The following is a 14,424-nucleotide window of genomic DNA, read 5'->3' as shown; positions in this document are numbered from 1 at the left end:
GTGGTGGTGGGTGACGTGATTGTAGTCGCGGGAAAGCGTCAATGATGAGGAGATTGAGATGGGGGTTTGGTTGGGTTAGATGCGAGCGCGCATTGAAACGAGTGTACTGGTGGAGGTGGTGTCGCGATCTCTAGCATCTAGAAGCGGAAGAGAAGTGGAAGTGAATGAGTGGATGGAATGGATTGGATGATGATCGCCGCCAGATCTTATCGTTGGTGTTTGGCTGGTTTGCATCCGCGTCACATTATCGCTCCGTCACCTTACGTACACCTGGGAGCTGCATCTCCCCATCTCCCTTGCTCTCTTTCCCTCTCTGTCTTACCGGTGTGGTTCGCTGGCTTCTTTATCTGAGAGAGGCTTGTGGTGTTTGCTACGCTGAAGCTCGCTGTACATATTGTACTTGACTTCGTCATCAACGACTATTCTACTTGTTGGACTTGCTACGGCCTGACTTCGAGATGGATCACTCAATGCATGGCATGATGGATATGGACCATGGACATGATCATGGTGATATGGATATGGGTGATGGACAGTGCAGTATGAATGTGAGTGTCTTGTTGCTTCTATATTGGTGCGAGTGCAAGCGGTGCTCGGAAGTGGAGCTCACCATTGCTTGCTACAACGTACTGCCCTCCTAGCTCGTCCGGCTAACGATGCTTGCTAGATGCTATTCACCTGGTCTACGAAGAACCTCTGCATCGTCTTTCCCCAATGGCGCATTACCAGCACCTGGTCCCTTCTGGGTTCACTTATTGTCATCGTCCTTTTGACGGCCGGCTACGAGGGGATTCGGCAGCTTACACGGCGGTTCGAAGCAGCTCACGCTAGGAGGCTGAGTGCATATACTACGGTTGCTGTTGGAGGTACGTACATCTCAGTTCCTATTATGTTTCCTGTATAATGCATGGCGGGGATATTGGAGTCATGGTTTCTTCCTCATCTTCGAGCGCTGGTTATTGGTTTGGCCCAACCTTTGCTGGGATGAAGCACCTGACACCGTGAAGGCAGCGAGGTCCACGACGATTCTGCCACGGCCAATGTCCCTTCTAGCCAGACGCTGCCTGCCCCGAACACCGGCTCACCCCTAGTTGTAGGCAGGGATAGCCGAAGGACCGTCGAGCAAAGAGGCAAGATCACCATGGCAGCATTGTATGCTGTGCAGGTATTCTATAGCTTTTTCATCATGTAAGTCTTCTAACCCCTCCTATTCACTCCCTGTTCGACCTGGACGAGTTCTAACTGTTCAGGCTGCTCTTCATGACGTACAATGGATTCGTCATGCTCGCAGTTGCCGTTGGTGCCTTTGTGGGATATTTGGCGTTTGGAGACAATACCTCTGCCAGCAAAACGGTTGCTTGTCATTAATGGACTGTAAGCACGAAGGCTTGCCTGAAGTTTTGGCGGGAACCGGGCATATTCTTAGCAGTAGCCTCGTTAGGTAGCTGTGGTCGTCTTGTCGTTTGGAAACAGCATCAGTTGCATACTCGTCTAATGAACATTCATGCGTTCACTTGCAAGCAGCGGAGACTGCAATTAGGGGACTTCAACATCGCTGTCATCTCCAAACCCGAAGCTAAACCCGCCTCCTTCGGCGGCATCACCCCCGTCTTGCTCTGGGTTTCCGTGCACAATTTCGTCCCATTTCCGTTTCTTCCCCTCGTTCTTCTTCTGCAGCTCTGCCTGCGCCTGTTCCAATAGCTCAGGATGCGATTTCTGCATCTGCGCCACAAACCGCTCGTAGGGATTGTTTACGTCCTTTCTGAAACCTGAAACCTGGTCTGCCTTGTTAGACAAGAAGTCCAGCGCAGCGCTCAGGTGGGCACGGGGTATGAAGTTCTGAGTAATGGCAATAGCTGGCTCAATGTTGACGACCAAGTGCCACCAGCCCGAAGGAACGTGGAGAATCTCGCCCTCGTGACAAATCCCCTCGATGCAGCCTGGGCTACGTCGTGCCTCGGCGTGAAAACCGAAAAGCCACTCGGCAATACTAAGAGGGGAAGTCACTTCACTCTGGTCGTCTGACACATAGACGCCCGGAGGCGGCGGGAGCTTCGAAGACGATGGGAACATGATCCAGTATTTTGAACCACGAACAACCGCATTCCAGGCGCTGGTAGCGTTCGGGTCCTTGTGGAAGGTACTTCCAGACCGCTCGGGTCCAATGATCAGCCACTGCCTGTCAGGGCGATCGTTCCCCAGCACGGAGAAGAAGTCCTCTCCAAAGCAACTGGGAGGCCAGTAAGTGGCGTCAGGCTCCTGGTCCGGCTGACCGACTTTGAGGCCCATTTTTGATACAAAGGCCCGGTCGAACAGATAGAGGGGGCTCTCATCGGAGTTGTTGTGCATGTAATCAACATAAGTATGGAAAGGCCAGTCCACTGCCTCTGCGCGGAAAACAGCCTCGCCGTAGTGATCCAAAAGCATGTTTACGGACCAGTTCTTGTAAGCTGGCCATTGTTTCACAGGCTCAGTCAAGATGAAGGGCGTGTTGCTCCATTTTTCATTGAACTCCTCAAAGGAGAGATCGGGGAGACGAGCAATTTGGTTGCGGGCAGGGATATTCTTAATGTAAGGATCTAAAGATATATGGGCGCAGTGGAAGGGCCGGTGCAGGACATCCGAGAATAGATTCGAGCAGTCTAGGATGCACTCTTCCGACGGAGGAATGTTAAGATAAGTTGAGCGCCATGTTCCTTTCCATGAGAACGAGGCGGGAGGAGACCTGACTAAAGCGTTAGTGCAATGCTCCAGGCCGTCTAGCTATAATTCTACAAATGCGATGAGACAGTAGACTGCCACGTCCCAGGAATCAAGAGAAATAAGCAGTCCCCTGGCAAGCAGATGTAGACAATAGCAATAATGTAAGAACAAAGATCTATATCTCACCCGGTGAAAAGAGCTTTCCAGAGATCTTCGGCTCTGGTGAAAGCATAGAATGCCTTGCATGTCTGTCCTATATTTAATAGACTGGGACCATCGAGGTATTCGAGCAACATTAATATCGACTCATCCGGTAGGATGTTAAATGTCCCAATTGCATGGCGCAGATTCTCTGCGGCGAGCAAAGCATTGCCACTAGGCTTCACGCCCAGAGGATGGCCAGGAATTTCTTCATGGCCAGACAGATCCTCAACATCGGGCTCTGGATGCGAAGAGTAGCTATGGGCAGCTACTGCACCGCCGAGAGGACGAGCACTGTCCAAGGAATTGATATCCGGCATTTTCATGATTATTATTTGAAGAAAAAGAAAGAGACGGGCATTGAATTGTAGGAACTTTCCCAATTGGGTGGGGAACGACTAGACCGGTCACAGACCGGGCGGCGGTGGTGGTACAGACTAGTAATAAACAGCCCACACAACCAACGGCCAGGGCTGTCAGGCAGGGAAGATACGGGGGGTCTTATGCCCAACCCACCCATAAACACCGCTCCTGTGGACTTGCTAAGCGGCAATACACTCGTCCTACGCAGTAAAAGACTTGCCTCCTGGGCAACGAAAATATTACCATAGATTTCCCTCCGTAGTTCAGCCAGCGAATAAGGAAATAATGACAAAATTCCCACAAGGCAAGTACGTGGGTAGGTTACCCGATAAGGAAGGCGGTGCGTATCGGCTAGGCTAAATTGGCGCTAAAAATCAAAAATTTCACCGCGACAAATGGAAAAATGGCAGACACAGGGAAGGAAAAGGGAAGAAGAGAAAAAAAAAAAGTTCGCAGTGCTCGTCCCGCCGCTTCTGGTCCCCCCATTTTCCCACACCATCTTCGGTCATCCAACTTGAACTTCTTTTCTCTTCCCACCCCTACGACTTTTGAAGTCTTTGTGATATCTCTCATCCCCCGAGAGTTGTGCTACCAGGTTCGTTGCTCTCTCCCCAGTGTTTCTCTGCGCATTGCGCCCTCCCCCACCATCCTCGCCTATCGCTAACAAGCCTTTTCCAGTTTTAATCCCAAAACCCCACCGTCTTCTTCGATCACAGCATCTCGCCTGTGATCTTCTTACAACAACACCGCAATCATGGCTTCTAACGACAAGGGTTTGGAGGAGATCCCCGAGGGTATGTGTTCCTATATCGTTTGCTTCATTTTTTTTCACGGCAAATTTGTGGTTTATATCTCTCTACTTTGCTGGAGAATGGGGCCTTGCTCTCAAGCCAGCGGAAGAAAGAGATAATCGCCACAACCCACCATCGAAATATCCTTCGAAGAATTAAGCTAACCAGAAATTTCACGTCAATAGGACAGATCGAGACCAACTACGATGAGGTCACCGACTCCTTCGACTCCATGGACCTGAAGCCCGAGCTGCTTCGCGGTATGTGATACAAATTTTATCTTCGCCCTGGTGGGGTCTGTGCCAACATGTTCTGACGACGTCCAGGTGTCTACGCCTACGGTTTCGAGCGTCCCTCCGCTATCCAGCAGCGTGCCATCAAGCCCATCATTGCCGGTATGTTTTCTCCGCACGGTCGCCCATAATTTATGATGCTAACTAGGGCATCCCAGGCCACGATGTCATTGCCCAGGCCCAGTCTGGTACCGGAAAGACTGCCACTTTCTCCATCTCCGCTCTCCAGAAGATCGACCAGGAGCTCAAGGCCTGCCAGGCTCTGATTGTCGCTCCCACCCGTGAGTTGGCTCAGCAGATCCAGAAGGTCGTTGTCGCCATCGGTGACTTCATGAACATTGAGTGCCACGCCTGCATTGGTGGTACCAACGTCCGTGACGACATGAACGCCCTCCGCGCCGGCCCCCAGGTCGTTGTCGGTACCCCCGGTCGTATCCACGATATGATTGAGCGCCGTGTCCTCAAGACCGACCAGATGAAGCTCTTCATCCTCGACGAGGCTGATGAGATGCTTTCTGTAAGTCTATTTCTGATCGATCCCGAGAAGATGTGCCCTGGCTAACAACATACTCAGCGTGGTTTCACCGAGCAAATCTACGACATCTTCCAGCTCCTCCCCCAGTCCACCCAGGTCACCCTGCTGTCCGCTACCATGCCCCAGGATGTCCTTGAGGTCACCACCAAGTTCATGCGTGACCCCATCCGTATCCTGGTCAAGAAGCAGGAGCTTACCCTCGAGGGTATCAAGCAGTTCTACATTGCTGTCGAGAAGGAGGAGTGGAAGCTCGACACCCTCTCCGATCTCTACGAGACCGTCACCATCACCCAGGCCGTCATCTTCTGTAACACCCGCCGCAAGGTCGACTGGCTCACCGACAAGCTCACTGCCCGTGACTTCACCGTCTCTGCCATGCACGGTGACATGGAGCAGGGCCAGCGTGATGTTATCATGAAGGAGTTCCGTTCCGGTTCTTCCCGTGTCCTGATCGCCACTGACCTTCTGGCCCGTGGTATCGATGTCCAGCAGGTCTCCCTGGTCATCAACTACGACCTTCCCGCTAACCGCGAGAACTACATCCACCGTATCGGTCGTGGTGGTCGTTTCGGTCGTAAGGGTGTTGCCATCAACTTCGTCACCGCTGACGATGTCCGCATGATGCGTGAGATTGAGCAGTTCTACAGCACCCAGATCGAGGAGATGCCCATGAACGTTGCTGGTAAGCAGGACTTGACCCACACTTTTATGATTTTTCCATTCATACTGACTCCGGCATCTAGACCTCATCTAAACTCCCTAATACCATCACCTAACGTCCCTCGATGCGGATTACGAATGCAGTTGCCAATAACGCTCCAAGGGTGAGCTGCGGTGGGAAAGACGTTTTGACATCGTTGCGCTTCTCTTGGTAAAGGAGAATCCTTCAAAAAGTGGCTTTCTGTGTCTCCAGCATTTTCTCTTTTAGCAGTGGCGAGCGGGAACCGTCTTAGTCTGCGTGTTTCTGTCTTGTTCTGTTTATGGTTTCCTTTGTCTGTTATTGCTTATGGAGATGCGACACGCTTGTGCGATTTTATTGCTGTAATTCATGGTTCTCTTCCGGAAACGCTTTTTCACACCTTTTTCCTTTGCTCTGTACCTAGCTCGCTCTCTGGTTGGTTAAGGATGCTGCGTTCATACTTGACCAAGAGGTCGGGCCAAAAATGTGATTAGTTCAATCAGGCTTTCTTTTCCTCGAGGCACTTTGGGTGGACGAAGATACGATTATGGCTCGGACTGGTTGTATACCTGTGTTCACTAGTATAGACAAGAGAGGTACATACCATTCCATTAGTTTGTTTTGAATAGTCAATCTTCAACCCTTGGTTTTGTGGAAGGCGCTCCAACTTGTAGGGACATTACTCCGTATAGACAGACACAGCCTAAGCATAGTATACTATGTATACCACCCTTCCATCCTCCATTCTCCACATCCTCCACAACACATCCCATCTCAACAACCACTCTATCCCCCACGAAACTCAATCCGAACCAAATAAAGAACCTCCAAAAACCAAATGAACAACCCACGCCGACAACCAAACGCCAACATCCCCCACCCATCCACTTTCCTCTGGGCCCACGAGCTCCGACGCGAAAACATTCAACTCGTGAATCAACTCAACAGCCTCAGAGCTGACCTCGCTGTTGCCAATGATACCATCGCGAATCTGAATCACAGACTTGAAAGTCTAGATCTACGAGCACGCGAGGAATATTCCAAGCTAGAGAATAGCCTCAAGGAACTGGAAGCTCGATTCGACATCAATCTACGAACTGGTATTGAGCGGGTTGAGGAACTTGAGAATGAGAATCGTCGGCTATGGGGTATGGTTGATGGGTTGGAGAAACGTGCGAGGGAACAGCAGGCGTTGGAGGAGGGTATTCGCGTGAAGGTGCTGGATGAAGTGAGAGATATGTTGATGGAACGGGGAGAGAGTGGAGTGAAGGTGGGGATGGGATTGGGAATGCGGAGAGGAGATGTTGTCAAGGCTTGTTCTGCTGGGTCTGATGTTCTTGTGCCGGATTCGATGCCTATGGGTTCGGTGCCTGGTGGTGGTGGTGGTGGTGGGAGGAGTGGGCTGTCGTCGACGCTTTCTGATACTACGTGGGGGACGCCTTCTTTGGTGGGTGAGGAGAAGACTGAGGAATATGGGTCGGATTTGGAGGGTGTTATGAAGCAGTGTGGGAGGTCGTTGGCTGATTATTTGGCCGTTGCTGAGGGGATGAGGTGTGGATTGCAGGCACAGAGGGGTGAAGGTGAGGTTGTTAGAGCTGTTGTACGGGGTCTTGATGACTCTGGTATCCGGGCTTTGATCGAGGGAGAGATGAACAACGCTGGGTGGTCTTGGAGTGCTTTGAGGGCCGTCATGCTGAAGGTTATTAAGGACAGGGAAATGCCTATACAGGAGCCAGTCAATGAAAACGAAACGCCCAATGGAAATGACAAACTCGAGTCGTCAAGTGCTCCGCAAGTCCAGCGCAAAAGGCAAAGAACGAGGAGATACATACCCATTGTACCAGCTGATGAAGAGGACGAACGCATTGTTATGGAAATGTACCGCCGTTGAGAGACCGACTTACTTTTTCATCATTCCAGATAGTCTATATTGGAAGAGAACCAGGGTATGTATATACAGTGTCTATCTGATACATATATCTTGTTCAAGACAGCCATTAGGTCTCACTGTACCGGTATCTACCCTCACGGTCCTTGACCTCGACCTCAATGCGACCCTCCTCGAGCTCCTTACCGTCATACTCAATGGACGCCTTCATGACATCGCCAGACTTGACCTGACCAACACCCTTAGGGGTACCAGTCAGGACAAGGTCACCCTTCTCCAGAGTCATGACACGGGAGATCTCCGCCAGAAGTCTGGGGATGCGGTAAAGCATCAGACCGGTGGAGTCGGCCTGGCGCACTTGCGATCCAACGCTCAAGCGGAGGAAAGCATTGTGAGGATCGGGAAGACGCGACTTGGTGATCTCCTGGGAGACAGGCAGGAAGGTGTCGAAGCCCTTGGCGATGGTCCAGGGGAGGCCCTTCTTCTTTGCTTCTTCTTGGACGTTGCGAGCGGTCATGTCAATACCGAGGAGGTAGCCTATATTCGCAATGATATCACACACAGTTAGTCCATTGATACTCCTTGTCATCCGCAAAGAGAACAAGAGCACAGGATCATGACTGACTGTGAATCGCATCCAGAGCACCCTTATCGTCATTCGGGTCAAGATCCCGAACGGTCTTGCCCATCACCAGCGCCAATTCGACCTCATAGTGCAAGTTGGTTCCCTGAGGGCGCAGCACAGGACCTTCGCCGGGGCAGAGGATAGCGGAAGCGGGCTTCAAGAAGAAAAATGGCTGCTTGGGCTTGGTGTTGTTCAGCTCTGTGATGTGGTCGCTGCGGTTGACAGTCTGCGTTAGCGGGACCTCGTCATGCGGAGATGTGGTGGGATAGAACATACGCATAGTTTCTGCCAATGCAGATAACCTTTCTGCAGTTGGCCCTAATCGCGGAGGCCATGATGAAGTGTGCAATTTGCGAGGATGGAGGGGGAAGAGGAATAATTGAGGGGGTGGGAATGGAATGTAGAGGCAATTGAGGCCTGGCGGATAATAATATAATCGGCCAGTCGGAGCTCGGCCGATGCGACGCACGGAAAGGTGCTCCGCGCGCTGCGTGCGGAGAGGCTCGGATTCTCCGAGATTCGGAGGGTCAAGCCGGATGATTGGGGATGATAAGAGGGTTGTGTGGGGAAGTAAGTGGGAGTGCGATAATGGTGGTTATTCTATGATCTAAAGGGATTTTAGAGAATATGTGTAGACAGTTATTTGTCTGGAATTGTGAGTTGAGATTGTGATGAGCTGAGAATGTTTTCTTATTCTTGTTGTTCCTTACGTCACCCGCTCAGTTCTTGAAGGGTGTTCTTATCGCTGCATGTTAGCTACTTTCTTTGCACTGCGTCTGTACATAATCATCTGAATCAAATCTGAAAAAACAGAGCCTCTTTTCAACTTCGTCTATCGTATTGTTGCAGAATTCCACCAGATTCCCCAGTGATCCGAACCAAGACCGCCATGCAAGTAGCTGAGATCCTCTCCGATCTGACATCCCTACGCGTCTGTGTATGTCCTCCCCAGTCTCCTTGTAGGTGGTGGGCCAATATAAGTACTCGTCTGCAGTACAGTATTTTTAACGACTGATATCAATCAAAGGACCACCATGACGCCCTCGCTCTCGTTACCGTCAATGAGCGAATACCCCAAACCACAGATCAACTAAACCCTAAAGCAACAAACACAACCCCATCAGGCTCTGGAATAGATTCAGGCAGTTACGAAAATGATGACCTTCGTCGCGCAAAAGAACTCGTCGACTTGCACTATGAGTTCAAGGCCCGTCATGCGCTAGGCACGGTCGATGAGGAGCTCTCGCGTGCAAGGGAAGAAGTAGCCCGAGTGCTGAGGGAACTCAGCTAGTTAGGGAGAAGTACTAATACCTTGGGTCTGGGCTGTTTGTGAATTTTTCTTCTTATACTTATGCATATGGATGATTTTATTCGGGCTGGCGTTATCAGTGATGTGTTGTATGGTAATGTTATATGGGAATTTATATGCATGATTGACTTTGCGAAGGTGCTATTATAGTACTTCTAGAATGCTACGCCTGATAGATAACCTTATTATTTCAACATTGGTTAGGGCCACTACTTATGTGGATTGCCATCTCCGTCTACGGTATTAAGGGAGGCTTGGTTTCTAGCCTGCAGAGAATTAATTCACTTAAAGTGGCTACTATGCTTGCTTCTATAATCATCAGATACTGAGGATTTCAAGGTCCTTCTTTATCCTGTATAATATAATGAACTATCTAGACTGTTAATACTACCGCACGTTCTCTTCGTCAGATGATCAGGATTCCGGGTCCATTAGGACATTGTCTAGTGTCACACTTGACAGACAAGCCACTGACCATTCAGATCTCTAGAATGCAACACCCTTCATGCAGTTCGTCAGCAAGCTTATTAACTCATTCAGCTCACGGATCACATACATTCGGAAGGCCCGGACCAAAAGGACCTTCAAAGTCTTTTGCAGTAGCCTCCTGGGCATCCTGGTTGTCACGCTTGAAATTGGTCCAGGCACCTAGATCAGGTAAGTAGGCATCATCAACAGTAGCCTTCTGGGCATCTTGATTGTCACGCTTGACAGGCGACTCAGTACTAGTCACATCTCTTTTAAAGGCAACACCCTTTCACGCATCTCTGTCAGCAGGCTGGTCATCACTTTGGATTGAAGAATCACACACATTTGTAAGACCCGGACCAAAAGGCCCATCGAATTCTTCTGCAGTAGTCTTCTGGGCAACCTGACTACCACGCTTGAATGGAGTCCATGTATCTGGGTTGAAGTCATCATCACCAGGCATCTGCCGAGCAACCTGGTTACCACGCTTGGTGGACGACTCGATACTGGTTAGTACTCCACGTCGACGGAGGCCCTTTCATAGATTTATGGTTAGCTGACCGGTCATCATTCTTAGGAAAAGGATATCATACAAGGGTATCACCAAGCAGACCAATAGGATTGGGACCTGCTTCTTCCTGAGTCGCGGCAGTGGTGGACTCCTGACTCGAGAAATCCTGTCAAGCACCGCATTAGCGAGTTGTCTGAACCAATACATGAGTAGCAGACAGAAAGCTACTATATAGGTAGGTTCATGTTCAGTTACTTACAGTAGGTAGGGCCAGGATCGCAGAGGCCAGCAACAGAGTAGTAAAGATATACTTCATATTGAATGATAGTAGTAGAAAGAAGCTACTCAGATACCAGTAAAATTCAAGACTCAAAGAACAAGAAGGTTAAGTTGACTGTATTGACTAAATCAGTTTGTATCTGTTGCACTGAATGAGAGAAGATATCCTGGTATGGGGGCTCCAGGCCAGCTTTTATACACGAGCTTGCCAAATCTCGAGACCCATGACTTCCGTTATCTAATTCCTAATCTCTAATCTCTCACCGATGTGTTCATATCTTCTCATCGCTGAAAGTATCTCGTGCTCCTGTTGATCATCATGCAGTCTTGGACGAGCAATTCAAGTGATCTGTACTTGTCGCTCGGGGTAGGTACTAAGGATTAGTCCGTATCAGATGTCTGAAGAGGGGAACGGAGCGATGATCGACAATAGTCAAGCTATGCATGTCGTCACATTGGCACAGAGTCAAACTATAGCTACGCCCAGTTTCTTTTACTGGCCCTTTCCAGGATGATATGACGAACAAATGGGATGAACACCCCTCTTGAGGGGATGCAGCCAGTTAGAAGGAAGCCGGCTTGTTGGAGCAGCGAGCAACTAGTGAATGAGAATTCTTTCTTGTCCACTCAAGGAGTTTCTCTGAATGCAGCCTCGCAATAGTGTAGTAATGTTTACTTCTTTTCGGATAATCTATTCGGCGCTGCTCGATACTATTACCCACTGCACCTAGTACCCTTTCATCAGATCCCCTCCAAGACCCGTCCAACAAATTCAATGAATTGAAGACTCCTTTATAATACACACGCCGAAGGAGTTCTAACACGATAAGAAATACAGCTCACTCAGATAGACCGAAAAGATACCTCCGAGGCTTTGCAGGAGTGGGAAGCTGGAGTATTCCAGCATAGTACGTGGATTGTACTAACTTTGTTTTATGTGTACTCCCCACAGCTCAGACATTCCTCGATGAATGCTACCTAGCTTATTGGTTTAACATCATCCAAATCCAAACTCTGTGTAAGTGGATGGGGCGGGAGCAGCGAGGGGTTGGATTTAGACTAGAATACGTCGGTAGTCAAATACCTTATCAATGTGTCTATCTTGCTAGTTACTCTGCTCAATGACTGGCTGTCAGTAATCCTCTGCCATGCCAGTGTGCAGCTGACTCTTGATTATCATGTAGAGGATTTTGTTGCTGCAGTCTGACATACAGTATCTTCTGAGACAGGTTCTCTCCAACTGTTTTGCTATACCACCTCTATGTGGTATATTTTACATATCATGCTTGTGCCCCCTTTGTATTGTGTTGCTACTAGAAGCTAACGGTGGATAATACCGGACAATGGGCCACATATACATGCAAGCAAAAGTTCTCCTCGATATATGCTGGCCCTTTGCCCTCAAATGGATCAGGCATATTGCAAAAGAATGACTAACAGAAATCAAGTCCTTCGTATCGTTCGCCCTTATGAGTCATTCCCTGCACATTGTGTAAGAGCTTGGCTCGAGGCTGGAATACTGCTTTAAAAGAACGAAACGAAAGTCCTGGGTGTTTCAATCCTCCTCCCCTAAACTGTCAATAAACCGTTTAAATCGTTCATGTTGCCGCTCCTCTTCCTCAACAGGCCTCTAGGTTTTCTATTTCGTCCACATATCACCTAGTGGACAGCCTGGTTGTCAAGCTTGACTGGGGGCTGCACAACGCAACACCCTATCGCGCATCTATCGTCAGCAGGCTGGCTATCATACTTGATTGAAGGATTACATACATTTAGAAGGCTCGGTACAGATGGCCCGTTGGATTTCTTCCCAATGGCCTTCTAGTCCTCCTGGGTGTCACGCTTAGTGTCACTCCAGTCCCTGAAATTATATCTGTAGGCATCATCAGCAGTGGTCTTCTGGTCATCCTTGTGGTCACGCTTGGTGCTACTCTAGGCTCCTGAGATCATACATGTAGGCATCATCAACAGTGGCCTTCTGGGCATCCTGGTTGGCACGCTTGAAATTGGTCCAGGCACCTAGATCAGGTAGGTAGGCATCATCAACAGTAGCCTTCTGGGCATCCTGGTTGTCACGTTTGGAGTTTTGACCCAAGAGATCCTATCAACGATCAGCAAGTAGTAGAGAGACAACTTTTTGCAGTAACCAGGGAGCGATCAGGAATATTTCTATGTTCCAATAACTCACAGCAGGTAGGGCCAGAGCCGCACCGACCAAGACGAGGTTGACCAGGGTATATCTCATTTTGAAGGACAAACGTTTGTCAGAGACAAGAGAGATCAAAGATGGATAAACAAAGATTCTTTATCTAATTGAGGGACTTTGTTCTGTCAGAGAGACCGATGAAAGGTGCCTTTGAACCGGGGCCTCTCGCACTGGGTTTTATACATTGGTCAACTCGACTTAAGGTCCTCTAGTTATCATTTACGGCGGTCATCCCCACATGGTCTCTGGTTACAGTAACACGTCTTTCAATCAATCAGAGGAAAGATATGGTTAGCTGAACTGAAAGATCTTCACTTTGTGTAATACTTTGCAGTAGTCCAATACAGAAAGACGCCTTGCATTGTCGAAGACTGTGGACACATGTGGAAAGCCGACAGCTTCTGAGCTAGTCCATAGGAGAAGGGTGTAGTAAGGCTGTATAGCACATTACCACCGGCTAGCCTATCTCAATCAACTATAGCACGCAGTGTAACCATTGCGTTGGACTGAGATTGGGCAATCAAGGGTTTAGTCTACATCCGCTTAAGAGCTTAAGAGCAGAAAGTCAGCTGGCTGATCTATCACCTGCTAGTTGAAACAACTCCTAACGAGTCAGTAGTAAAGGAGTGAAAATGTAATATTTTTTTGGTTTTTCTTTCTTTTCTTTTTTGCAATTTTGGGGGGAGTGGTTTGGTTGAATCAAGTTTCGAAAGTAATAATCATCTATTTTTGCTTGTTTCCTGTGTCCTAGTTATCCCCTTCCTCATTTTCATCCCGGGAATACGGGAAGATAGTCAACTTGATCATGCATAAGCAAATCTTCCCAAAGCCAGTACAAGCCATCCGATCGGAGATTGTTCAAAAATATTGCTCATACGAATATCGTCCACAGAGTAGCGCCCCCGAAGCTGTACACACTGAAGTAAGCGAGATCAGCACATACAGTGTCCCCTGGATAATCCCGAGCCGTCGTGCTTCGGTGAAAGTAGAGAATTATCAGATGACTTTCTCCCACACGACTCATGAGTCAATAGAGTACTGGCGTGTTCTTGGAATGCCGTTCAGAGATACTTCACTAACCAGACCCCTCAGTACTTGCCGTTACTCTGCAATCTTACGTTCAGACTAGTCAGTGATATTCTTGCAATGGCCACGCCAAAATATCAGGAATTGTCTGAAGATGATGAGCGAGGAGGTCTGTTGGATCAGACAGATGCAGTTCATTCACGCCCTGGCCGGACCCCCTTCTCGAAATATCTATATTCCGTCATATTGGGAATCAGCCTTTCATTCAATCTATATGGACTACTCAACATGATCCAAGGTTTCAAAGATATCTGCATTCCAAATCCTATATTCTGTCAGTTATCCCCCCTACTGGCTTCTGGGTCATTCAAGGTGAGGACCATCCTATCTAGTACCTATATGCTGATTGTACGGAGCAGCGCCGGCAAATCGGATCATAGACTATAAAACGGTGACCTTTAACAGCGGCTTTGTGTCTAGGACCCCGTACATGGGCCCTCCTACTGACGCCTATGATCAAGCGTGGGAGGACTTGTATAACTGTATG

General features: G+C 49.0%; 8 protein-coding genes across 8 annotated transcripts; 4 read left to right on the top strand and 4 right to left on the bottom strand.

Moving 5' to 3' along the window:
- Positions 1-458: 458 nt before the first annotated feature.
- On the top strand, positions 459-1,368 carry AtWU_04695 (low-affinity Cu transporter; the record flags this gene model as incomplete). Its single annotated transcript, XM_035499806.1, has 4 exons — positions 459-548; positions 668-866; positions 1,008-1,188; positions 1,251-1,368. 4 exons carry the CDS (start codon positions 459-461, stop codon positions 1,366-1,368), a joined length of 588 nt encoding a protein of 195 aa, XP_035355699.1.
- A 168-nt stretch (positions 1,369-1,536) lies between these two features.
- AtWU_04694 (putative F-box and JmjC domain protein) lies at positions 1,537-3,224 on the bottom strand (the record flags this gene model as incomplete). The annotated part of the gene is made up of 2 exons (XM_035499805.1): positions 1,537-2,725; positions 2,890-3,224. 2 exons carry the CDS (start codon positions 3,222-3,224, stop codon positions 1,537-1,539), a joined length of 1,524 nt encoding a protein of 507 aa, XP_035355698.1.
- Positions 3,225-4,021: 797 nt separating this feature from the next.
- tif1 (putative eukaryotic translation initiation factor 4) lies at positions 4,022-5,640 on the top strand (the record flags this gene model as incomplete). Its single annotated transcript, XM_035499804.1, has 6 exons — positions 4,022-4,061; positions 4,244-4,318; positions 4,385-4,453; positions 4,510-4,868; positions 4,926-5,568; positions 5,630-5,640. The coding sequence occupies 6 exons, from the start codon at positions 4,022-4,024 to the stop codon at positions 5,638-5,640; spliced, it is 1,197 nt and encodes a 398-aa protein (XP_035355697.1).
- A 763-nt stretch (positions 5,641-6,403) lies between these two features.
- Positions 6,404-7,456, top strand: AtWU_04692 (uncharacterized protein; the record flags this gene model as incomplete). The annotated part of the gene is made up of 1 exon (XM_035499803.1): positions 6,404-7,456. The coding sequence occupies one exon, from the start codon at positions 6,404-6,406 to the stop codon at positions 7,454-7,456; it is 1,053 nt and encodes a 350-aa protein (XP_035355696.1).
- A 106-nt stretch (positions 7,457-7,562) lies between these two features.
- Positions 7,563-8,413, bottom strand: AtWU_04691 (fumarylacetoacetate hydrolase family protein; the record flags this gene model as incomplete). Its single annotated transcript, XM_035499802.1, has 3 exons — positions 7,563-7,990; positions 8,079-8,290; positions 8,355-8,413. The coding sequence occupies 3 exons, from the start codon at positions 8,411-8,413 to the stop codon at positions 7,563-7,565; spliced, it is 699 nt and encodes a 232-aa protein (XP_035355695.1).
- Positions 8,414-8,967: 554 nt separating this feature from the next.
- On the top strand, positions 8,968-9,369 carry AtWU_04690 (uncharacterized protein; the record flags this gene model as incomplete). The annotated part of the gene is made up of 2 exons (XM_035499801.1): positions 8,968-9,015; positions 9,106-9,369. The coding sequence occupies 2 exons, from the start codon at positions 8,968-8,970 to the stop codon at positions 9,367-9,369; spliced, it is 312 nt and encodes a 103-aa protein (XP_035355694.1).
- Positions 9,370-9,873: 504 nt separating this feature from the next.
- On the bottom strand, positions 9,874-10,682 carry AtWU_04689 (dipeptidyl peptidase IV (DPP IV) N-terminal region family protein; the record flags this gene model as incomplete). Its single annotated transcript, XM_035499800.1, has 5 exons — positions 9,874-9,888; positions 9,944-10,141; positions 10,199-10,390; positions 10,449-10,532; positions 10,626-10,682. 5 exons carry the CDS (start codon positions 10,680-10,682, stop codon positions 9,874-9,876), a joined length of 546 nt encoding a protein of 181 aa, XP_035355693.1.
- Positions 10,683-12,466: 1,784 nt separating this feature from the next.
- Positions 12,467-12,890, bottom strand: AtWU_04688 (uncharacterized protein; the record flags this gene model as incomplete). The annotated part of the gene is made up of 3 exons (XM_035499799.1): positions 12,467-12,518; positions 12,598-12,746; positions 12,834-12,890. 3 exons carry the CDS (start codon positions 12,888-12,890, stop codon positions 12,467-12,469), a joined length of 258 nt encoding a protein of 85 aa, XP_035355692.1.
- Positions 12,891-14,424: the final 1,534 nt, after the last annotated feature.

Source organism: Aspergillus tubingensis (assembly GCF_013340325.1).
Source record: "Aspergillus tubingensis WU-2223L DNA, scaffold_6, whole genome shotgun sequence".
NCBI classification, from domain to species: domain Eukaryota; kingdom Fungi; phylum Ascomycota; class Eurotiomycetes; order Eurotiales; family Aspergillaceae; genus Aspergillus; species Aspergillus tubingensis.
Note: the sequence above shows the minus strand (reverse complement) of the source record. Positions and strands in the feature narration are given on the sequence as shown.